The sequence below is a fragment of the Astatotilapia calliptera genome, chromosome 1 (assembly GCF_964374335.1).
Source record: "Astatotilapia calliptera chromosome 1, fAstCal68.1, whole genome shotgun sequence".
Classification (NCBI taxonomy): domain Eukaryota; kingdom Metazoa; phylum Chordata; class Actinopteri; order Cichliformes; family Cichlidae; genus Astatotilapia; species Astatotilapia calliptera.
In genome coordinates, this window is record NC_137422.1 from 19,979,175 (window position 1) to 19,997,939 (window position 18,765).

Sequence of the window (18,765 nt, forward strand, 5' to 3'; positions counted from 1 at the left end):
GTGCTAAAAAAGGCGTCACACTGACAAACACCATTTGACAGAACCCTCTGTTCAACCCCCTCACTTACACATTTTATAGTATGGGTACAGGCAAAATAACAGCAAGGAAGGCAGATGCAGAAAAAGTGAAGAAACAGGAGAGAAGTGGCTGCACAGGCAGACTGAACAACAATCCCTTTATCTATAACTAACAAGCCTCAGAATATTTGCAGAAAGAAAAAGAAATTCACTCAGAAACACTGACTAGATGCATTTCAGAAAAACAAAGTATTTAGAAATCAAATAATCATGCACAACAATATTTTAAGAAGAAAACAATAATTACTCACATATGTGCATCTGCAAGTTCAACCATTATCAATTAAGGGATTTGATCTTAATTCCTTGACAGTCAACACTGGGAGCCCTTTGCCTGTGCACAACTTTTACTCGAGCTCACAGAGAGACGCTTAATGAAGGACTGTTTTTTGATGATCTGTTGGACACACAAAGCCTGGACCAGCGTTGCGTCCTAGAGAAAACAATGCCTGCGCTGCACGCCAATCAGATTCAACAAACCATCTCGTCTGGGCCAAAGCACTGTGGGAAGTATGTCAAATTCCTTTCACCGCTCCTAAAAACATTCCCTTACATCACCATGCGGTGACAGTCAGACTCACTCACTTGATAAATCCCAGCCACATGAGAAGCAGGTGAAACTCCTCCTTATCTCCATGCTTATCAGATTCACCCGTTACACAAATGGATGCATGAAAAATATAATGTGTGTCTTTGACTTTGACATACAACATTTTGTGTGTATATACTCTGATAACAGAGGGATAAGAGTTCAAAACACAACATGTGGACGAGTGTGGTCAAAGCAAAGGCGAACCTGCACTCATCCTGATGCAGGGTCACTCAGTCTGGCACAGCGTGATACACCAGACAGTTACACAAGCAAGAGCATCAGGAACACCTTGCGAACCTCTCAACAACCATCTCAATAAGGCAAGTTTTTATTGGCCTTTTGTTTTTTTACCCCATTGAGATTTGAGGAATTTACCCTTTTTTATTTGCCTCTCAAAAATCTCAAAAAACACAAACATCAAAAGATGAAGTTAATTAGCATCGAATGTAACAATGACAAGAACCTCTAGTAGGGCTGCTCAATTAATCGAATTTTAATCTCGTTTATGATCTGGGCTTTCAACGATCATTAAATATGACTGAGCCGATTATTAGCCCCGCCCTCGTGCTTTACTCTCGCGCTGCTCCGTGTGGCAAATCGAGCGCACCTCTCTGCATTTCGAACACCTGTCACAACAATTAACACGATCGGAAGGAAGCTCGGAAAGCTAAGCAGAAGTTATTTGGAGAGGAGAGTGACTGCTGTTGGTTGAAAAGAGAGGTAAAAAAAAACTTCAGTGGTGTGGAAACATTATGGGTTCGCGGAGTCAGACGTGGATCAAGTAGACACAGTGTGTAAACTTTGCTATGGTGTAGTAGCTGCACCACAGAGCAACACTTCAAAGTTCACTAAACATAGATGTTTACATTTTTCATTTATTTCTTATATTGCAAACATTTGCACTGTTATCAGTATTTTCGCACTATTTTATATTATTTTTTGACAATCTTTAAAGTCATTATTCAATACATTGTTATTGTTAAATAAATATTGTCAAATAATCGAGATCTCAATTTCAGTGAAAATAATCGTGATTATCATTTTTGCCATAATCGAGCAGCCCTAACCTCTTGTCTATCTAGCTACAAATACGGTCTCTGTAGCATTTTTAGTTTGTATCTCAGCCCACTGTATCTGCAACCAAAGGAGTTTTGATATGAAACAGTAGTTCAGTCTGGAACAAGTGCTGGAGGGCCCTGATTCAACACCCCTACTTCACAGTTAGACTTTTACTGTGGACCACATTAACAAACCAGTAACGTGTTCTCATTGCAAAATGGGTCTCTTTCTTAACATTACCATTCCTGTTTCACCACCCATTCCTGTTTAATTAACTGGATTAAAGTCTTGAAAAGCTAATTACCTCATTCCACTCAATGCCCAAGTTCCACACCCACTGAGAGCGTCATGTGTTAGCCATCTTTATCCATCTATAAACCAGCTGCAAAAACCTATGCAATCTAAATGACAGTAAAGACTGACAACATATTGAAAGATGCAACAGGCAGTAAGAGAAAGTAAGACAAACAGACAGTAAAGTGATAAAAAAAAAGAACAACACATAATGTGTGCAAATTGTTTTTATTAATTGGACTATAATCATTAAAAGCGTGCGTTATTATTCATATATACTCCACTTTAAAGGTTCAGTGGTGAGGCTACTTAAAAGAGTTATTCCAGCAAGGTTCAAAATCAGGTTTGTGTTTAATATTAAACAGTCTAGTATACTTTAAAAGCAAGGCATTAATCTGCCAGCAGATCAATCCCTACTTCCTTCCTCAGCTCTTTCCCAGAGAAATCCATTACTGGAAATTATTGATGGTTTCAGAGGGACTGTGATGGTTTATGTATGTTATGTCTTGAGCAAGATATATGAGGTCGAAGAGGGTGGGTGACAGTGTGCCTTGTAACCAGAATAGTTGTCAGAGGTGTGTGTGTGTGTCCGTGTGTGTGTCCTACCTGCCATTGCTGATCTGCCGTGGTGAGTGGCGGAGATGCTCGGATGTTTCAACCCTGTCAGGCGAACGGGATCGAGTTCCTCTCCCATGGGATCGATTGGAATGATCGGATGTCAGTGAATGTATCTCTGAAATGTCTGTGAAAGATGAGTTGAAGTATGTATTACGGTTTTATCGATAACAACAAAAAACAGAAAGAAATCGACATTTGAGATTTGGAACAACAATAAAAACACGTTATTTTAGTTAAGAGTGGAATGATCTGCGAGGATCAGTTCTCTGTTTCTCATTGTAGTTTTAGAGATGTTTTGAAATGCGCTCTATAAATAAACCCGTCTTCTTGACATCGCAGTCATTAAAATAAATCACATCTCTTGGAAAAAACACCGTCACACAAGTTGTGTAATCAAATGTTAGCTGCAATCCACGAGTACGCGTTTGTTGTCTCACCATCTCTGTCTGAGTTATTGGCTGATGGGATGCTGTCGTCAAGGTCAGGAATATTGAGCAGCGTGGCCCGCTCGTCTCTCTGCACTACCATCTTCAGCTTGCCCTTTGACCTCTCAATCAGCTTCTTGGCATCTATCAGTGATAGGTTCTCTGTAACTGTGCCGTTAATCTGCCAGAGGAAGAGGAACAAGTCAGCACAAGAGGTAAACGTACATAATATCCTCTTTGCAGTTTTTCTGTGGAGCCTACAGTGTGCTGTGATAACAAACTAATGAGAGTAAAAGTTAGGAGCACAGCCTATAAGAAGAGGAAGCTATAAACATATTTAATGTGTTTATAATACACAGAGGGTGCGGTCACAAGCACAGAGAGTGAAAATAAGCCAAGACTACACATATTAAAACAAAACTATTCTATATATACACACATTATTTTATGTAATACTTTGTCCTGTGATCAGGTTTCAACTAGAAAACGATTCAACTTCTCTTCAGTAAAACTGAAACATTAAACTGGATTTCAACAGGCATTTGTTTGGGAAGAAGGGGGATTTATCTATTCAAAGTCTGAATGAATAGGGAAAAAAATTAAAGGAATAATGCAATGTCTTGTATTTCTGCTGGTGAGTCTGAATAGTAATGAACTGTGACCTCATTCTGAAAGCCACTTTCAGCAGATCGCCAACTACAAGGGCACAATTGTAAGAACTTCAAGTAAAAAGGGCGTCTGATAAACGCTCTACTCTACTACTGTTAAATGAGATTACATTTTTTGACCAGTTGATTTCCCAGTTATTGTGCTTTAACCACTTTGAAAACAAATCTGCTCGTCTTTCCTCTCACCTTCAGTACAACATCTCCCTCCTGAATGTTTCCATCTCTGGCTGCAAGGCTCTCCGGAGAGATGTCCTTCACAAAGATATGGCTGGCCAGCCGCAGTCCATATTCTGGTTTCAAGGGTGATTAAGCATAACAAAGTTACACTACAAGACAGTTACCGATCACTTGGTTCAAATAAAGTTAGCAGGTAATTAAAAATGTGATCGACCTTACTGTGAATATCAGTAAATGAGAAACGTGCGCATTCAATAATTTGACTTTTATGTAAATTGGATGAATTCACAAAACAAGCAGTCACTCTTTTTGATTGGTGACACATTACCCACCTTCGTTTTTGCGGGACTTGACAAGAGTGACCTTGGAGGGCCTGGGTGGAGCAGAAGAGGCTTGTGATCGGCGATCGGAGCGTGGTGAGATGCTTCTCTCCCGTGAGGCATCCCGCCTCCCGCTGCTGCTACGCTCCCGATCGTGACGCCTGCCAGTGCCCGTGCCTCCGCTTGCACCTGCATAGGCACTTTGTCCACCGCGTCCACTGCGGTGATCGTAAGCATCGGCCTCATCGCTGTCCTCCTCCTCGTGCTCAGACATCGTCTCCCTGTCCCCATGCCGTGACACTGGGATTTGTACTTTCCTTTTTCTGCGAATAGTCTTGAAAGAGAGAACATTTACAATGTTAAAAGCCTGTTAGTCCCTAGCTCTCTGACCATGAAGTACTTAGCCCTGACTCATGCTATATATTTATAGCGTTGTACTTACTATCTTTGCATTTTTGCCACTCTTTCGAAGTTGTTGAACAGCATAGGCATGCTCTACATTGTCCATAGAGACTGCATTGACCATTACTACTCGATCATTTTCTCTGAAAAAATAAATAAATAGAAAATAATTAACAGTGCAGAAAAATGAGTCGGCATTACGTATATTAGGGCAGCTTACGTGTAATGCTGCTTAAAATATTACTCCCAATGAAATAAAGGAAATACAGTCAACACTTACTGTAGCAGACCCTCTGCAGGACCTCCTTTCAGCACATCCGATATTACAATAGATGTTTCACCACTCTGGAAATGAGGGTTGTCTCGCCCACCCGAGATTGCAATGCCAAACCCAAATCCTGGGGCCTGTACAAAGACAAATATAAACCACAGCTGACTGATAAGACAAATGGTAAATGCATTGTAACTGTAATGCTGTAAACATCTGACAACTTAGGTAAGCTTGTGCGATGTTGATCAAACTGGCAAAGGAGAAAAGCTGGGTTAGTATTGTTCTGATCTGCCGATCTTCAGACAATTATCTGCAAAAAGCATAGAGCTCTGTTCCTGCCTTCACATCAACAGATCTTGATATGTGATGCAAACAGCTAATCTTACAACCACAACAATACAGGAGAACTGCAAAGCTGAGAACCACAGATTGCACTGGGCCACTCCTTCAGTCTCAATAAAGCCACCACTAATTAGATTACAGCAAGCAGGGCAGTCTAGACAGGTGCTCAAGACAATCTCACGACACAACAGTATCAACTAACAAGAGTTTCAGGTCTCAAAGCAAAGTACATTCAGACATTAAGCCTACAGAGAGTACACTCTTCTATCTCTTTGATAGCTTGACAGTTAGCCTGACGATGTGAATTGCACCAGAGTGGCGAGTCAGTGATTCATCAATCTGACAATAGCTGCAGAGGTTAGGTGGTGCAATTGAGCATAATTACAGGACAAAAAGCACATACAAAAAGGCTCTCTAGTGCTGTGTTAAAGAGAAGAGCATATCGCCAGCAGGAAGGAAGTGAAATGAAGTAGCAAGGAAGTGGATGCTGATTTTTGTCTTCCTTTGCTTTGTTTCCTGCCATCTGGATTCCTTGACTATTGTTTCACTACCGCACATCCTGCAGCTACAGCTGGGCGACTCAGCAGAGAGAAACAGACATGGACAGGCAGAGGACAGAAAGCAGCAGGGAGGGAAAAGTGAAAAACACAGAAGACATACTACAGGATCTGGGTGTCAGAGACAGGCAGAGAGGGAGAATGACAAAAGAGGAGAAAGGGAAGAGTGGATTAAAGAACTGTAAACACTTACCCTGTGAAGGGTAACTGTGTGCTGTTCCCATATGACGGTTTCCTCCATCGCCGCACTCTGCAAAGCAAGAGATGAGAGAGAAAGGATCAGTCCTGCAGTTTTTTAGTGAGTTACATGTGTACACTCAAATGCAAATTGATAAATTAAAAAAACAAACATATTTCTATAAATCGCTAGCTACTGTGAAAGCATCTTTTGGGGGGGGGAAAAAAAAAAAAAAGGAAACCTTGCACGAGTTTGTGCAAAACAGATAAAAACTGCATGAAAATGTGTGCAAATGGGTGAATGTGGCCTATAGTGTAAAAGCCCTTTGACTGATCAGCAAACACGCACAATGCCAAACAAAAAGACCTTTTATTACTTCAGTTCAACACACAAAAAAGTGATCAGTCTTAAGTATGCACATCATCATCTTTGTGGCTTCCTTTAGATTTCTGACATTATCTCACTCAGATAAACTAATGACAACATCTAATGGATTTTAAATATACAACTATACAGGGCTAAACTGCAGCTACAAATAACATTTCCATATTCTGTTCCCTTTCAGTAGACGGCGTGGTTGTTTGGTTACCAGCAAGGTAACCTCTCTTGCTTATTTGCATGACTACGTCCTGGAGTACCAAAAGTCTGCATGTGAAAAGATTATGAATGACAGTAGCATGAGTAAAGCGCTGGCAGAGACTAACTGAGGCCTCAAAGATTGAGTGAGCATTCCTATATTATTCCTGGCTGGGTTAACTCGGAGAGCCAAAACAACCAAGATATTTAGCTGCTCATTTGTGCTGCTGTGTTGGATTAAACTGATTCCAGGCAGGCACATTCTGCCTTTACTTAGAAAGTTATATCATCATTTTCCCCCTCTTTTCCCCCTTTAAATACAGGCTTTTCTTTTACTTTTACAATGTTTCATATGAAATATCCACACGAATAATGGGATAAATAATGCCTTTGAACTAATAAAATATTAGCTTGCAACATTCCTGCTATTATTGGGTCAAACAGATAGTCTTCAGTTTGTTTATCAAACATCACTGTTTATTTAAACTCCCACAATGCTATGGATCTAGTTTTAAATTACAGCCTCCCTCCAGCTGATGAAGCAACACTGCTGTCATGTCTGCCTGCCTGCAGGGAGTGATGGTACAGCTGTCTGTGGCAGAGTGCTCAGTACAGTCCACTGTGAAAGTAAACAGCAAAAAAAACCACTCAACCCACACCACTGCATGTTGAAGGGTGCTTATTTACTACACCTTCTTTAATCTTCCTTAAAAAAACAAAACCAAAAAAAAAACAACACACCATGTCATCTGTCCACCCTGTCATCGTGATAATCCCACTGCAGCACCCCTTCATTATCACCTAATCCTCAAACCATCTCACCCATCATCTTCGACATCATCATGGTCATTACTGTCATCACCGTCCCTTATCCTAAATATACAGCTTACAGGAGGTGCCAACTGCATGTGACCAACAGTCAGTGTCTGGTGTTTGCTGACATGTCTCACATAATAGTGTAGCTAAACACGAAGAAACCAGAAGATGGATGCAAGATCCTAGATACCTTCATTTGCTGAAATCAAATGAAAAGAATCAACCTGGTAAAAGGAGGAGACCAGAAGAGCCTTTCAAATAACCAAAAGTTATATTTGGGCTCAGGCTTCTAGCAAGCCTGAACATTTTTACGCGTGCAGAATATTTGCTGATTAATCTTACTGATAAACAACTCCAACTAAATGTGTAAAAATTGCATGTTTAAGTACTTAAAATAATAGCAGGGTGTTTCTGTAATCACTAGCCTCTGCTGCTATTACTGGGTTTGTGGTCAGTCATTTCCATTTACTCCTCTGAACTCGATGCCAATGAATTACTTGGCTTGAATCTTTAGAATACAGTTAACCCCTTGATCCCAATTTCCATTGAAGCTCTGTGTGTATGTTATTTATGTCCATAATTGGAGCGGAGGGCTTGGGCATCCCCCTATTACCACCCCCCAAAATCCCTCCTTCCCCTCCTGTCAGCCAGTATGATTCCCACAGAAACACTTCTATAGTGTGTGGGGACCTGACCCATTTAACTAAAGCACCCCCAATGACATTCCTAAACACATCCATTCCTGTAAAGTTTTTTGTGACATATCCGTCCATCCGTTCATCCATTCATTCAGCCAACCGTCCAGGCAGACAGGCAGAGTGGGGCTACACTATAAAAAAAAACAACAATGTGCTGGGGTCATATGACCAGGCGGTCAGGCAGCCTTGTTTTTTTAACTGTGGGTTGCACTGATAGGCAGGGAGAGAGAGGAGCAGCAGGAGGGTGTGACTGCTGGCTGCATATAGATTCAATGGCATTGACTAGGGCTGAACGATATATCGCATTTGCGATAATATCGCGACATGATCAAGTGCAATTTTCTAACCGCAAAGGCTGCGATTATACTCTGGACATGTCCAAATTCATGGGCTGCATCCTCCTGAGGCCGCATTTGTAGACCGATTACGTCACAGCGACGCGCCGAAGGCTGTCCAAATTACTACCATATCCCAGAATTCATAGCGCGGCCCAGCCAAACTCCAGTTTCCAGCAATGGCGGCCGCTACTAAGTTTTAAAATTACTCATACTAATCTTTCTGGGTCACAAAATAAACTTTTAACATATTTTCAGGCGAGAAAGTAGTTGTGTAAACATCAAATATCTGCTCGGTTTATCAAGATATCCCATATTTGCAAAAGTGCTTCGACGTTTTCAGAGGCGTCTGCTACCCACCAGCTCGACAGCTAGCCGGGAGCTCAAGGGTTACTGATGCGGCCGAGAACGGCACAACTCCCGGCACATCATTTTCAGATCACCGCGGAGTTTCGCTGCTCAGGTTAAACGTAATATATAAGTCACTTAGACAACCTAAAAATGTTATTGTTGGGCTTTTTTCAGTGTTTTGTTTGTTCGTGAGTAAATCGGTTTGGCTGAGATTAAAGTTATTAGATTAGATAAAATAAAACTTTATTAATCCCCCGGGTGGGTTCCTCCTTGGTTTTCACACAGCTGACTAAACGTCAAACAGAAAACTTATTAAACAGAAGTATGAGACAGTCGAGAATTTACGCCAGTGTCTGGTTATATTTTAGATAGCAAGAAGCAGACGGCCGAGTTTATTAAACTCCACCGAGACAGCGGTGACGCTAATCAGAACTAGCCTTCTGATTCAGAAGGCTAGACCGTCCAATTTCACGCCTTTAAATTTTAAAGGCGTGTTTGTGTGTGTGTTTATACAATTGCTATTATGTTTGCACTTTATGTGTAATGTTACTGACTGCAGAGATCAGTAAGATGTGTGTATTTTTTATTTATTAGTTTTATTTATTTAATATTATTTTTTAATTGAATGACTGTCTAGTAGTTCACAGATGTCGAAAAACTGAGTGTGGTAAAGCCACTGATTTTGTTTATGTATATTTCTGCAATCTGCACATTGTACTGACTTTCATTTTAATGTTTACACCAGGGTTCCTTGTCAGCACTTTATGCTCAGATGTTTGTAAGCTAAAAATAAACTATTGTGTATGTTCAAATATACTGTTGTGATTGAAGAAGTTAAATAAAAATGTCAGTCATCAATTCATGCATCACCTCATGTCATCATAACAGAGGTCTGTCTTCCAGGAAAGAACAGTTTAAAATTAATGTAATATAGTATTGGCCATACTATATGATGTATTGCTTGTCTTTGTTTAATAATACAGAAGACAAAGACCTTAAAAAAATAATCGCATCGCAATCGCAATATTGGGGCAAAAAAAAAATCGCAATAAGATTATTTTCCATAATCGTTCAGCCCTAGCATTGACAGTCATAATATTGTACATTAAACCATAGGCATGTGATTGCTGAGAGAAGAGTTCCCGTTTGTTCCTCACGCACACACACACACACACACACTCGCCCACACACACACACACTCACGCACATGCGCACAACACTGAGCTGAATGTGTTCAGAAAACAAAAAGAAATGGGATGAAACTCATTTTGCTCCATCAAAACTAAGTGCTTTGAACATTGAAGCATCCCACACGTCCAAACCTACAGCGCTCACACGATGATGTCAAGCCATGCTAGGGAGGGCGTACAGTTAGTACTGAGTGTATGAGCCATGAGGGGCAATAGGTTAATTACAAGACTCATAAGAAAAATGGGAAACTTACAGATAATGGCCTGGATTTAATTAACTTATTGAGTGGAGGCGGTATGAGAGAAAGCGTGCTTTTCGATTGAACTGCACATGTGTAAGATGTCAGCTGAACCTCCAATCACATCATAACGCCTGAAAATGTTTTTTAAAATTAATTGACCGTACTACTTAATTTGGATTTAAGCGTAACAACACTGTCTTTACTGATGTTTCTAAGACTAAAAGGAGGTTCCCTAGTGACATATGCCACATAAGAAATACTGTGTTTATTATAAACACAAAGTTTACATTAAAGATGGTCAAGAAGAGAGACTGTGTCATCCTCTTAGTCTACTTCTAACTTTTACCCTATTGGAACTACAGCTAGGCCTCTCAGATGAGATTACTGCGGTAATTAAACACTGTAATATGAAGTCCCGATTAACAGCCTTGCTGATTGAGTCTGAGATATAAGTAGGATGGAAAGCAGGCAGCAGTGAAGCTTAAGGAAAACTGGGATAAGGGTAAATGAAAGCACTCCATGAGGAAAATAACTAGCATATTTAAAACAAAGGATCTATTAAGAGACATCAAAAGAATAACAAACACAGGCTCAAAAGTGCTAATTAATTGGTCTTTGGATACAGGAGGCAAGTGTGCTCTCATTTTGTGTAGAACAAATAAACACAGACGGGAATTTTCTGTGTGGAAAAGATTTTATCAAACCCAAGCTCAGTGTCAAAAGGTAATTCGGTGAGCTCATGTTTTATTACAGTAATGTTCTCGATCATGCAAAAAAGATCAGCGAACACGTGGGGCCAAAACAAATATGAACACAAGTGTGTCTCGTTTTCTGGAGCAAAACAATATTAAAAATACACACGGGAACAAACGATGAGGATTATCTCTGAAGTCGCAGAGCTGTGTGAAACAATGGCACGCTTGATGTTGCACAAACTGACGGCAGCCTAGTGTATTTATACAGCCATATTAGTCAGGCTTGAGCCCTGGCCAGTGAGGCCTAGGGCTGAGAAACAAAGAGCAGCCATCAAACTACACACATGTGTACTTGTCCGTACACACGGACAAACACACACCCACCAGCCATGATCTAACACTACAGGGCCTCTTTGTTCAAGCTACAGCCAGACTTACTTGGCCCTGCCTGGCTCACCACAACACGCAGTCCAGTACAGATGATAACAGCTCACTCAGGCTCTTCAAAGACACAGACTAATCCGGTTCTTTGGGTCATACTGATGAACCGACTGGAATGAAATGAATGATGAAAAGGACAATAATAACCTGCTGCAGAGAGAAATGATAAATAGTGTCCAGAGCATGCGTGGAAGTTTTCATCATGTGCATTTCAGTTCCTGTAGTCTTCAAATGTGTGCACGTTTACAGATAATCTACACAAACTGTGTGCACAATGTCAGCGCATTAAAAATATGTGTACTACACACCCATTTATTCTGTGCAAACAAATTCAAGCATTCATCTGGAAACATCCACTAATGCAAAAACTTGGTCTCATACCCCCAGGTGGTGGCACTGACTACAAAATAGTAAGAAAAAACAACAACATATACAACACAGGCTTAATTATCTATCACCTTTACTCACTTAATCCAGTTATTAGCATGAAAGGATCCTGACAAAGCAGAAGGTGACCATGAGGTCATCTTATGAGTAATGCCATGGGCTAAGGGGAGGTTTTCAAGGAGAACAACACAAGCTCTTTATCAGTTTTTACTAATGAAACTGTTCTCCAGCAACCCATTACTCACCACCTCCCTTCATTTGAAGCACAGGAATGCTTTATAAAGAAGGCGTATCAAAGTCCAAGGTGCCGTTTTTGACAGCAACCCACGGGGTGAAAATGTGGGATGAGTAAAGAAGAAAAGATGAAAGATTTGGTCAGCACTGACCTTTCTGCCACAGAGTGAGAGCCACTCATTATTCACATTAAGTTATTCAGCGGCACAGAGAGAAATACTGAACTGCAGGCAAGCGAAAGCCAGTGTCAAGATGCCGACAAGTGTGAAGCAAATTCCTGCAAAGGTTTAGGTCACTGTGCCTGCTCCTCTCTGATAGCCTGAGGCAGGATGTAGGCAAGCACAGCCACAGCACCCACAGGAAAACACTCCATTTCCTGTTTGCAGGAAATAGCTCCAGCTTCCAGAGAAATCTCTGTGCAAACTATTAAAAACTATTCTGTGCATAGCGTCTCTTTTTAAATATACAACACAACAGATAAAAATCAGCTGCTAGCAATTACCATCTGTCATCTTTATTTGATCATAGGCTGATACCAATGTTCAACCAATTCATCAATGCATCAGGTACAATAGAGAATGATATTAAGATGAATAGACTGGTGACTCTGACAGTATCACTACCCTTTACTAAAAAAAAAACTCAGTCCTTTACTGGGGCATTTATATCCATGGAAACCATATCTCCCGTCTTAATAGACCCAAAGGAAAGAGTGAGGCAGCAGTACACTCAAACAACACTTAATTAGAGACACACACGCTCTTTCCGGAGGGCATGCACTCAACAGCAAACAAATGCGATGTGTAAGCCTTAGTGGTATGCTTTTACATCCTGTCTTTCAGATTAATGTCTACTGTGCAGCTCCACGAAGAACACATTTAACAACAACCGCAAGAAAATGACTCCCGTCACCTTCAGCGGTAAACAGATGAATTCAGCAGCAGCAAATTTAAAGGCAGGTCGTTACTATGATGGGAGGAGAGAGGGCGCGCGGACGAGCGCTTGTAGCCAATAGGCAGATGACAATGACGGCGATGACAATGATGCAGAGCCTCAGTCAGCAATGATGTACGGTTGTGCTGACATGTTCAAATATGCTTGAGATAATTAGTTTCAAATAGCAGCTCTACTCTGTCACACAGCTCCTTGGAGAGAGAGGGGAAAAACTCCCCATCAGGACTCTCCTTAAAGCAACACTCAAGATACACAGTCACAAAAAATAAAACCATTCACGCACACACACGCACACACCTCTGACTAAAATGATCTGACAGACTCAGTGCTAGAATGGTGAGGGTAGGAATAAAATACAAAACCTATAATCCAGGCTTTTGGATTAAAACGTTAATCTGAGCCACGCTTCTCTATGAAGTCTACCGCTGCCGTCTCATGAGAGCAGACAGAACAGGATGGATGGATGGATGGATGGATAACACCTCTTGTCAGCAAGAATGGCTCTTACAGTAAACTGCAGAACTGCTAAGACTCAAATGAAAGAAGCAGAACATACATGCAAACAACCGTGTCTTAACCCTGAGGATGTCGGCCAACTAGGAAACGACCAGTCAAAGCTTGAACTAAATCTGATTCTGAATTCGATTTTGAGAGAATATCTTGTCAGTTAATTGCGTTACAGCCTCTGTAAAGAAATTGCTCATCTAGATCATTTATACAGAAGCTCTTAGCGTTTAACCAGATTATACTGGTGACTGCATTGATCTTTTTTAAGCATAATGTCCATTTGCAGCTTATAATTGTATCTAGATCTCAATGCAATGAATGCAGTGATGTTGTTGCTTCATTAGAGGCTCTGTGTCAGGTGCAGGCTCCTCTTATTGTCACTGACCACACTGCAGCTCCACAGAGCTGGTGTGCAGTGGGCTGTTCACTGCTATCCACTGACCCAAACACACAGCTAGGCTAGGCTAGGCTAGGCTAACATCTCATGTGCAGCTTATCCAGCAGCAAAGTCATCTCAGCCCAACCACACTAATTGTTCTCTGCCTAGGGAGACAGGAAGTGCTGAGGTCATAGAGGACAACAGTAACTTCTGCTGTGATTCTGACTTTCCATTTTAAGTTTAGTTTAGGCTGCGAGTTTCTTAGATATTTAAAAATTTCAAACAGCCTCATTGACAGCAGTTTATACTTTGGTGATTTTTATCCAAGGAGTGGGCAATGTTTTGCTTAAACGAGCAGTTTTAGTTTCTTTTGTTCTCTTTTTCTGTGTGCAGATGGGTGTGGAATGTACCAATGAACATAAATCCAATGCATGAACATGCTTTAGAGGCTGTATTCAACTATTCTACTAAACGTCAAACTATACATGAGAAAGGGTTCAAATTTCTTTGACATCTTGAGAGGAAATCGCTTCACGAGTCAACCTCTTTCTTTTTAACAGTGAGTTTATCAGAAGTCTTTGGTTTATCACATTAAACTATATGCAGGTATCTATATTTTCAGTGGAGATAAAGCATGGTATCCTCAGTGCCATAAGGACACATACAGGAGGTGAAACCTTTGTTTTGCCACTGTGAACTGTATCCAGAGAACACAAACATCCACTACTGTGCTTTATTTTTGTGTCGGTGGAAACAAACTGTCAGCCAAAGCACTGGAATGATAACCAGATCCAGCACTTGAAACTCTGAATTCAGCCAATAACCGAACACACAACAATCAGTTTTCCCACCCTACCCCTCCCTTCCCACACATGCACACATTACAGGAATGCACAGATAAGGAGACGAGGCTCTCACTCAGCTCATTTCTCATTCCAAATGGTTTCCCTCACATTAGGCTCTGCAGCTTTCTGCCATAACCGCCCTCTCTGCTTCATTCTCGCTCCTTTTTCCTTTTCCTTTTAACACTCAGTGAGCACAAAATGAAAACTCTGGCACAGATCAGCACAAGTGAAAATGTGAGTGTAATGTGAACGGGACTGAGGTGACTTAATATGAGGGAAACAAAATACATCAGATTCAGATTTCGGTGAAAAATGACAATAACCCACAGTGGCTTTCAATATAAGTGATCGTCTATTCACCTGAAGACATGTGCTGCCATTTACTGTGATACATGTTAGCTCAGAGGTGTGATAAATTCAGTACTTCAGGGGTAATAAAATCTAAATTACTCTTAATAATTTAATTAATAACCAATGAAAAGAAACCGCAAGTTCAACAAGAGAATTGACCTATAATATGTATATATACAAATTTAAACAAGAATCTCAGTTACATTTTGGGCATCAAAGTAAGCATGGGCAATATCTTGAATATACTTAATGTTTGGCAGCTTGCTCTGAGTGTCACATCTTTTTTTTTTTCAATTGCGATACAAAAAAAGCGCACCCTCCCCCACCCAGAGAAACAACTTTTCTGTGCAAATGCGTGCAGACCTGGTTGCATAGACAGTATAACAGATGTACGTTTAAGTTATGGTTACATGAAGTTTCAGAAAATGATTTTTTTCAGGCTGATGACATGAACGTGATTTTAATTAGTCAATGAATGTGCAATTTCACTGTCAGAGTCACCCCTCACTTGTCAAATCCAGGTTTAAAACACCAAGATGACAACCATGCAAAGGCTCAACTCAGCTCCAAAACAGGACTTTAAAAACCAGTGGGTGGGATCACAGTCCATCTTTATGTACCATGTATGGCTGCGCAGCCACATCCCCTCAGTCTATAATGTGCTACTAGCAACTTGATAAGCGGATTAAACAAAGACTGTCATTCTGGTTTCGAAAGCAGAAAAACAAATACAGAGTGAATAGCAATTACACCGTTATCCCAAATTTTCTCCTCCCCAAATTTGAGATCAGCAAATAACTGTAATGCTAAGTTGATGTACTAGCACGGAGGGCATCCTTCTCTAGTCTGTGTATCTTGGTAACACTGTTGTGCATCTCTCAGCTTGTTTGTGTCTTGCTAGCTTGCCAGAAACTTCCCCGGCTGTGTTGTGCGGTTTGTGCCTGACAAAGGAGTGAAATACAACCATTTGACAGGCACTCAGCCCAAGGCTTAGTTACAACTCTCAGCTGTTGAGATGGGAGAGTCAAATGGAAAGCAGTGGATTGACACTGACAATTGATTTATATTAAAGTTAAGATTTTGATTAGCTCATCGGGTATGATGGGAAACAGACACGCATTGTCAGGAAATAAAAAGCTGTTCAAAGAAGGAAGATTATAGTGGGAGCATCAGGATGTCAGGTGCAATGTTAGGGCAACGGCAAACCATTTATACATTTTCATTTTGTATTTAAAATTGCTCAAAAAAATAGATATGAACGTTTAAATGTTTTTTACTATATTAACTATTATGCTTGTGGGACTTTATGCAAACACTGTGTGCAAAGGGTAAACTGAGCATTTATACAAGTAGTTAGCCAAGCTGTCACTGCTTGTGGTATGCCTTTTCCTGGCGTTTAAATCAACACTAAGATTATGTTAAAATAAGTATCAATATGAAACATATTCATGGAGAGCCTAACCATTTCATTTGACACACAGCAGGTTGTTTTATGGCAAAGCCAAGCAGCAGAGTTCAAAGCGTGTCCGTGTTACACACTAAACATTGACAAAACACTGGCATTCTTCATTTATGTAAATTATGGTTTCTGCTTCACACTGCGGCTGGAAGTCACTGTACATGCGTATGCACACATTAAACACAGGTGTGACTCAGCAATGCCTCTTTCCGCTGTACTCGTGTCACTCCAGGAGTGGCAAAATTAGTCCAAGCAGCAAAAACTACTGTACAGAGAGTTTGTGAGCTTACGAAGATAAGAGCAGAATTTAGTAATCCACAGAAGTATAAACACGATGCCTTTCACATTGCACAACATTCCCAAACTACGCAACTCAGAAACCACAACTCATAGTTGTCACATGGTGCCATAAAACGAGAGGCCCAACCCACTCAATGGCATTCCCAAGCTTTCTGAGGACTTTGCTACAATAGGCATGTTGTGGGCCAGAATCTATAGTGAATTAATGAGTTACCATTGAGCACAAATTTTCCCAGAACTAAACTGGCAACACAATTACCGTTCCACAAAGTGATGGTAGATCGGGAGGGGTCAGAGCATTCTTTACAAAGATGTACAACTACAGAAAGACAACAACACCCAAAACTACTCCAAGACAACAAGAAGAAATATTGAAGGAAGATTATCTTTGGAATTCATCTAATTAGAATACGCAAATGAGTAATAAAGGCTTACCTCACTATTCAGTAATGTAGAACGTGCAGTAACCAAAAGGTGTAGGTCATTTAACTATTATTAATATTATCTGAATCTATGAATCTTTGTATTGCTTGCTAAAAATGAGACATTCACATGTACAAAAAAAGATTTTTTTTTCACTTTTCAATTGATTTCAATTGATTTTTTTTGTTATCTTACAATATATTTGATTATTTTATTTTATTGAATCATTTCACTGTTTTCCTGACCCCCACAAAAAAGGGAAGAAATAACAACACACACAAATAAAAACAAAGGGAAACAAAATTGCATCATTTGGGGCTTTGGCAATAAAGCCATAAACACAGCTGGTCAATATAAAGTTGGCAGAACTCATTCCTTCCGTGTTTCGACAAACAACACGAACGGCCAATGACAATGAGAAAAGGCCACACTGAACCAATCGTGTGACTGGAATAGAGTATGAGCCACGTCAGGTTAGGCTGACACACAAAGCACAAAGTGTTGTGCAGCACATATGCTAACATTTGAACTACCGCAGCCATACACACCAGTGTTTGGGGGTGTTAGCAAGATAAAAGGGAGAAATTTGGGCTATTTAAAGTCCGAAATAGAAGCAGACAGGACTGTGTCGAAGGCAGGTAACACCACAAGTCATGTGAAGCAGCGCCATACTTTAGATTACACACAATGCAAAACCATACAGTCTCAGACTCTTTCTTCTTCCATACCATACCTTATGACAAAAACTTCACTGTAAAAGCACAGTCAAAAATATTAGATTTAACTCTGTGATTTACGTAACTGGCCCTCATTACCAACCTGGCCATAAACATTTCTGTCAGACAGCACTGAGACACTACTGCACTTCTTGCATCTTTTTAAAAAATGTATTTTTGTTTTGCTTTGGAGTAAAGGGTGACCACAATTGAGTAAATGTACAAGTTTGTACATTGTATTTTGTCTACAGTGTATTTATCTTCATCTGACTAAAAATAAAGAATACTTAAACCAAAATTAACCTCCTCTCTGCACATAACAGCAGTAAAAATTAACCTTGAAGCTTGCGATATATATTGATAAACTGCGGTGAAAAAAATGACAGCGATAAAATCCCCCCCCCCCCCCAAAATGTCATAATCAGTGCGTCCTTATCCCTTGTGTTACAGCGATTCATGCAGATAACCATCGATGATCTGGTGTGCAAGCACTGCAAATGTCTTGTCATAGCAGTACAACTGCTATGCATGAGCACATGAAGCTAAAGCATCTGAGAGGGCAAATACAACAAGTAAGCACAGTCCTGTTTAATTTCAGTCCTACCCAAGCATGATACATGGTTATCAGCACGCAGAATGTGTGGGAGCTTAGCTGTACATATTACTCCAGTGATGAAAAGAATCCATTTCATTTGAGTTTTTAAGTCAAGCGCCTTAAAAGCTTTTCTTTCTTTTTTTTAAATTTGACCAAGAATCTTACATAATTAATGTTATAATACAGCAGGAATGTGACAATTACAAGATGATCAATGAATAAAATGGTGGATTATGTTTTTGGAGAACCTGTAGAATAATGAATATTTTAGTTCTTGATTGACTTTCTGA

The 18,765-nt window shown here is 40.3% G+C and overlaps 2 protein-coding genes across 17 annotated transcripts in view; one reads left to right on the forward strand and one right to left on the reverse strand.

The window, feature by feature from the left end:
- sord (sorbitol dehydrogenase) overlaps positions 1-18,765 on the forward strand; it is a 278,112-nt gene that overhangs the window by 163,988 nt on the left and 95,359 nt on the right. The gene's annotated exons all lie outside the window — the stretch shown is intronic.
- Positions 1-18,765, reverse strand: part of tjp1a (tight junction protein 1a) — a 104,211-nt gene that overhangs the window by 22,871 nt on the left and 62,575 nt on the right. For all 16 annotated transcript variants that reach the window (XM_026166837.2, XM_080296405.1, XM_080296236.1 and 13 more), the window contains 7 exons: positions 5,997-6,053; positions 4,914-5,038; positions 4,674-4,776; positions 4,244-4,565; positions 3,921-4,024; positions 3,079-3,247; positions 2,630-2,765 (listed from right to left, as the gene is read on the reverse strand). In XM_026166837.2, coding sequence (XP_026022622.1) covers positions 2,630-2,765; positions 3,079-3,247; positions 3,921-4,024; positions 4,244-4,565; positions 4,674-4,776; positions 4,914-5,038; positions 5,997-6,053 — 1,016 coding nt within the window. The remainder of the gene's footprint in view (positions 1-2,629; positions 2,766-3,078; positions 3,248-3,920; positions 4,025-4,243; positions 4,566-4,673; positions 4,777-4,913; positions 5,039-5,996; positions 6,054-18,765) is intronic.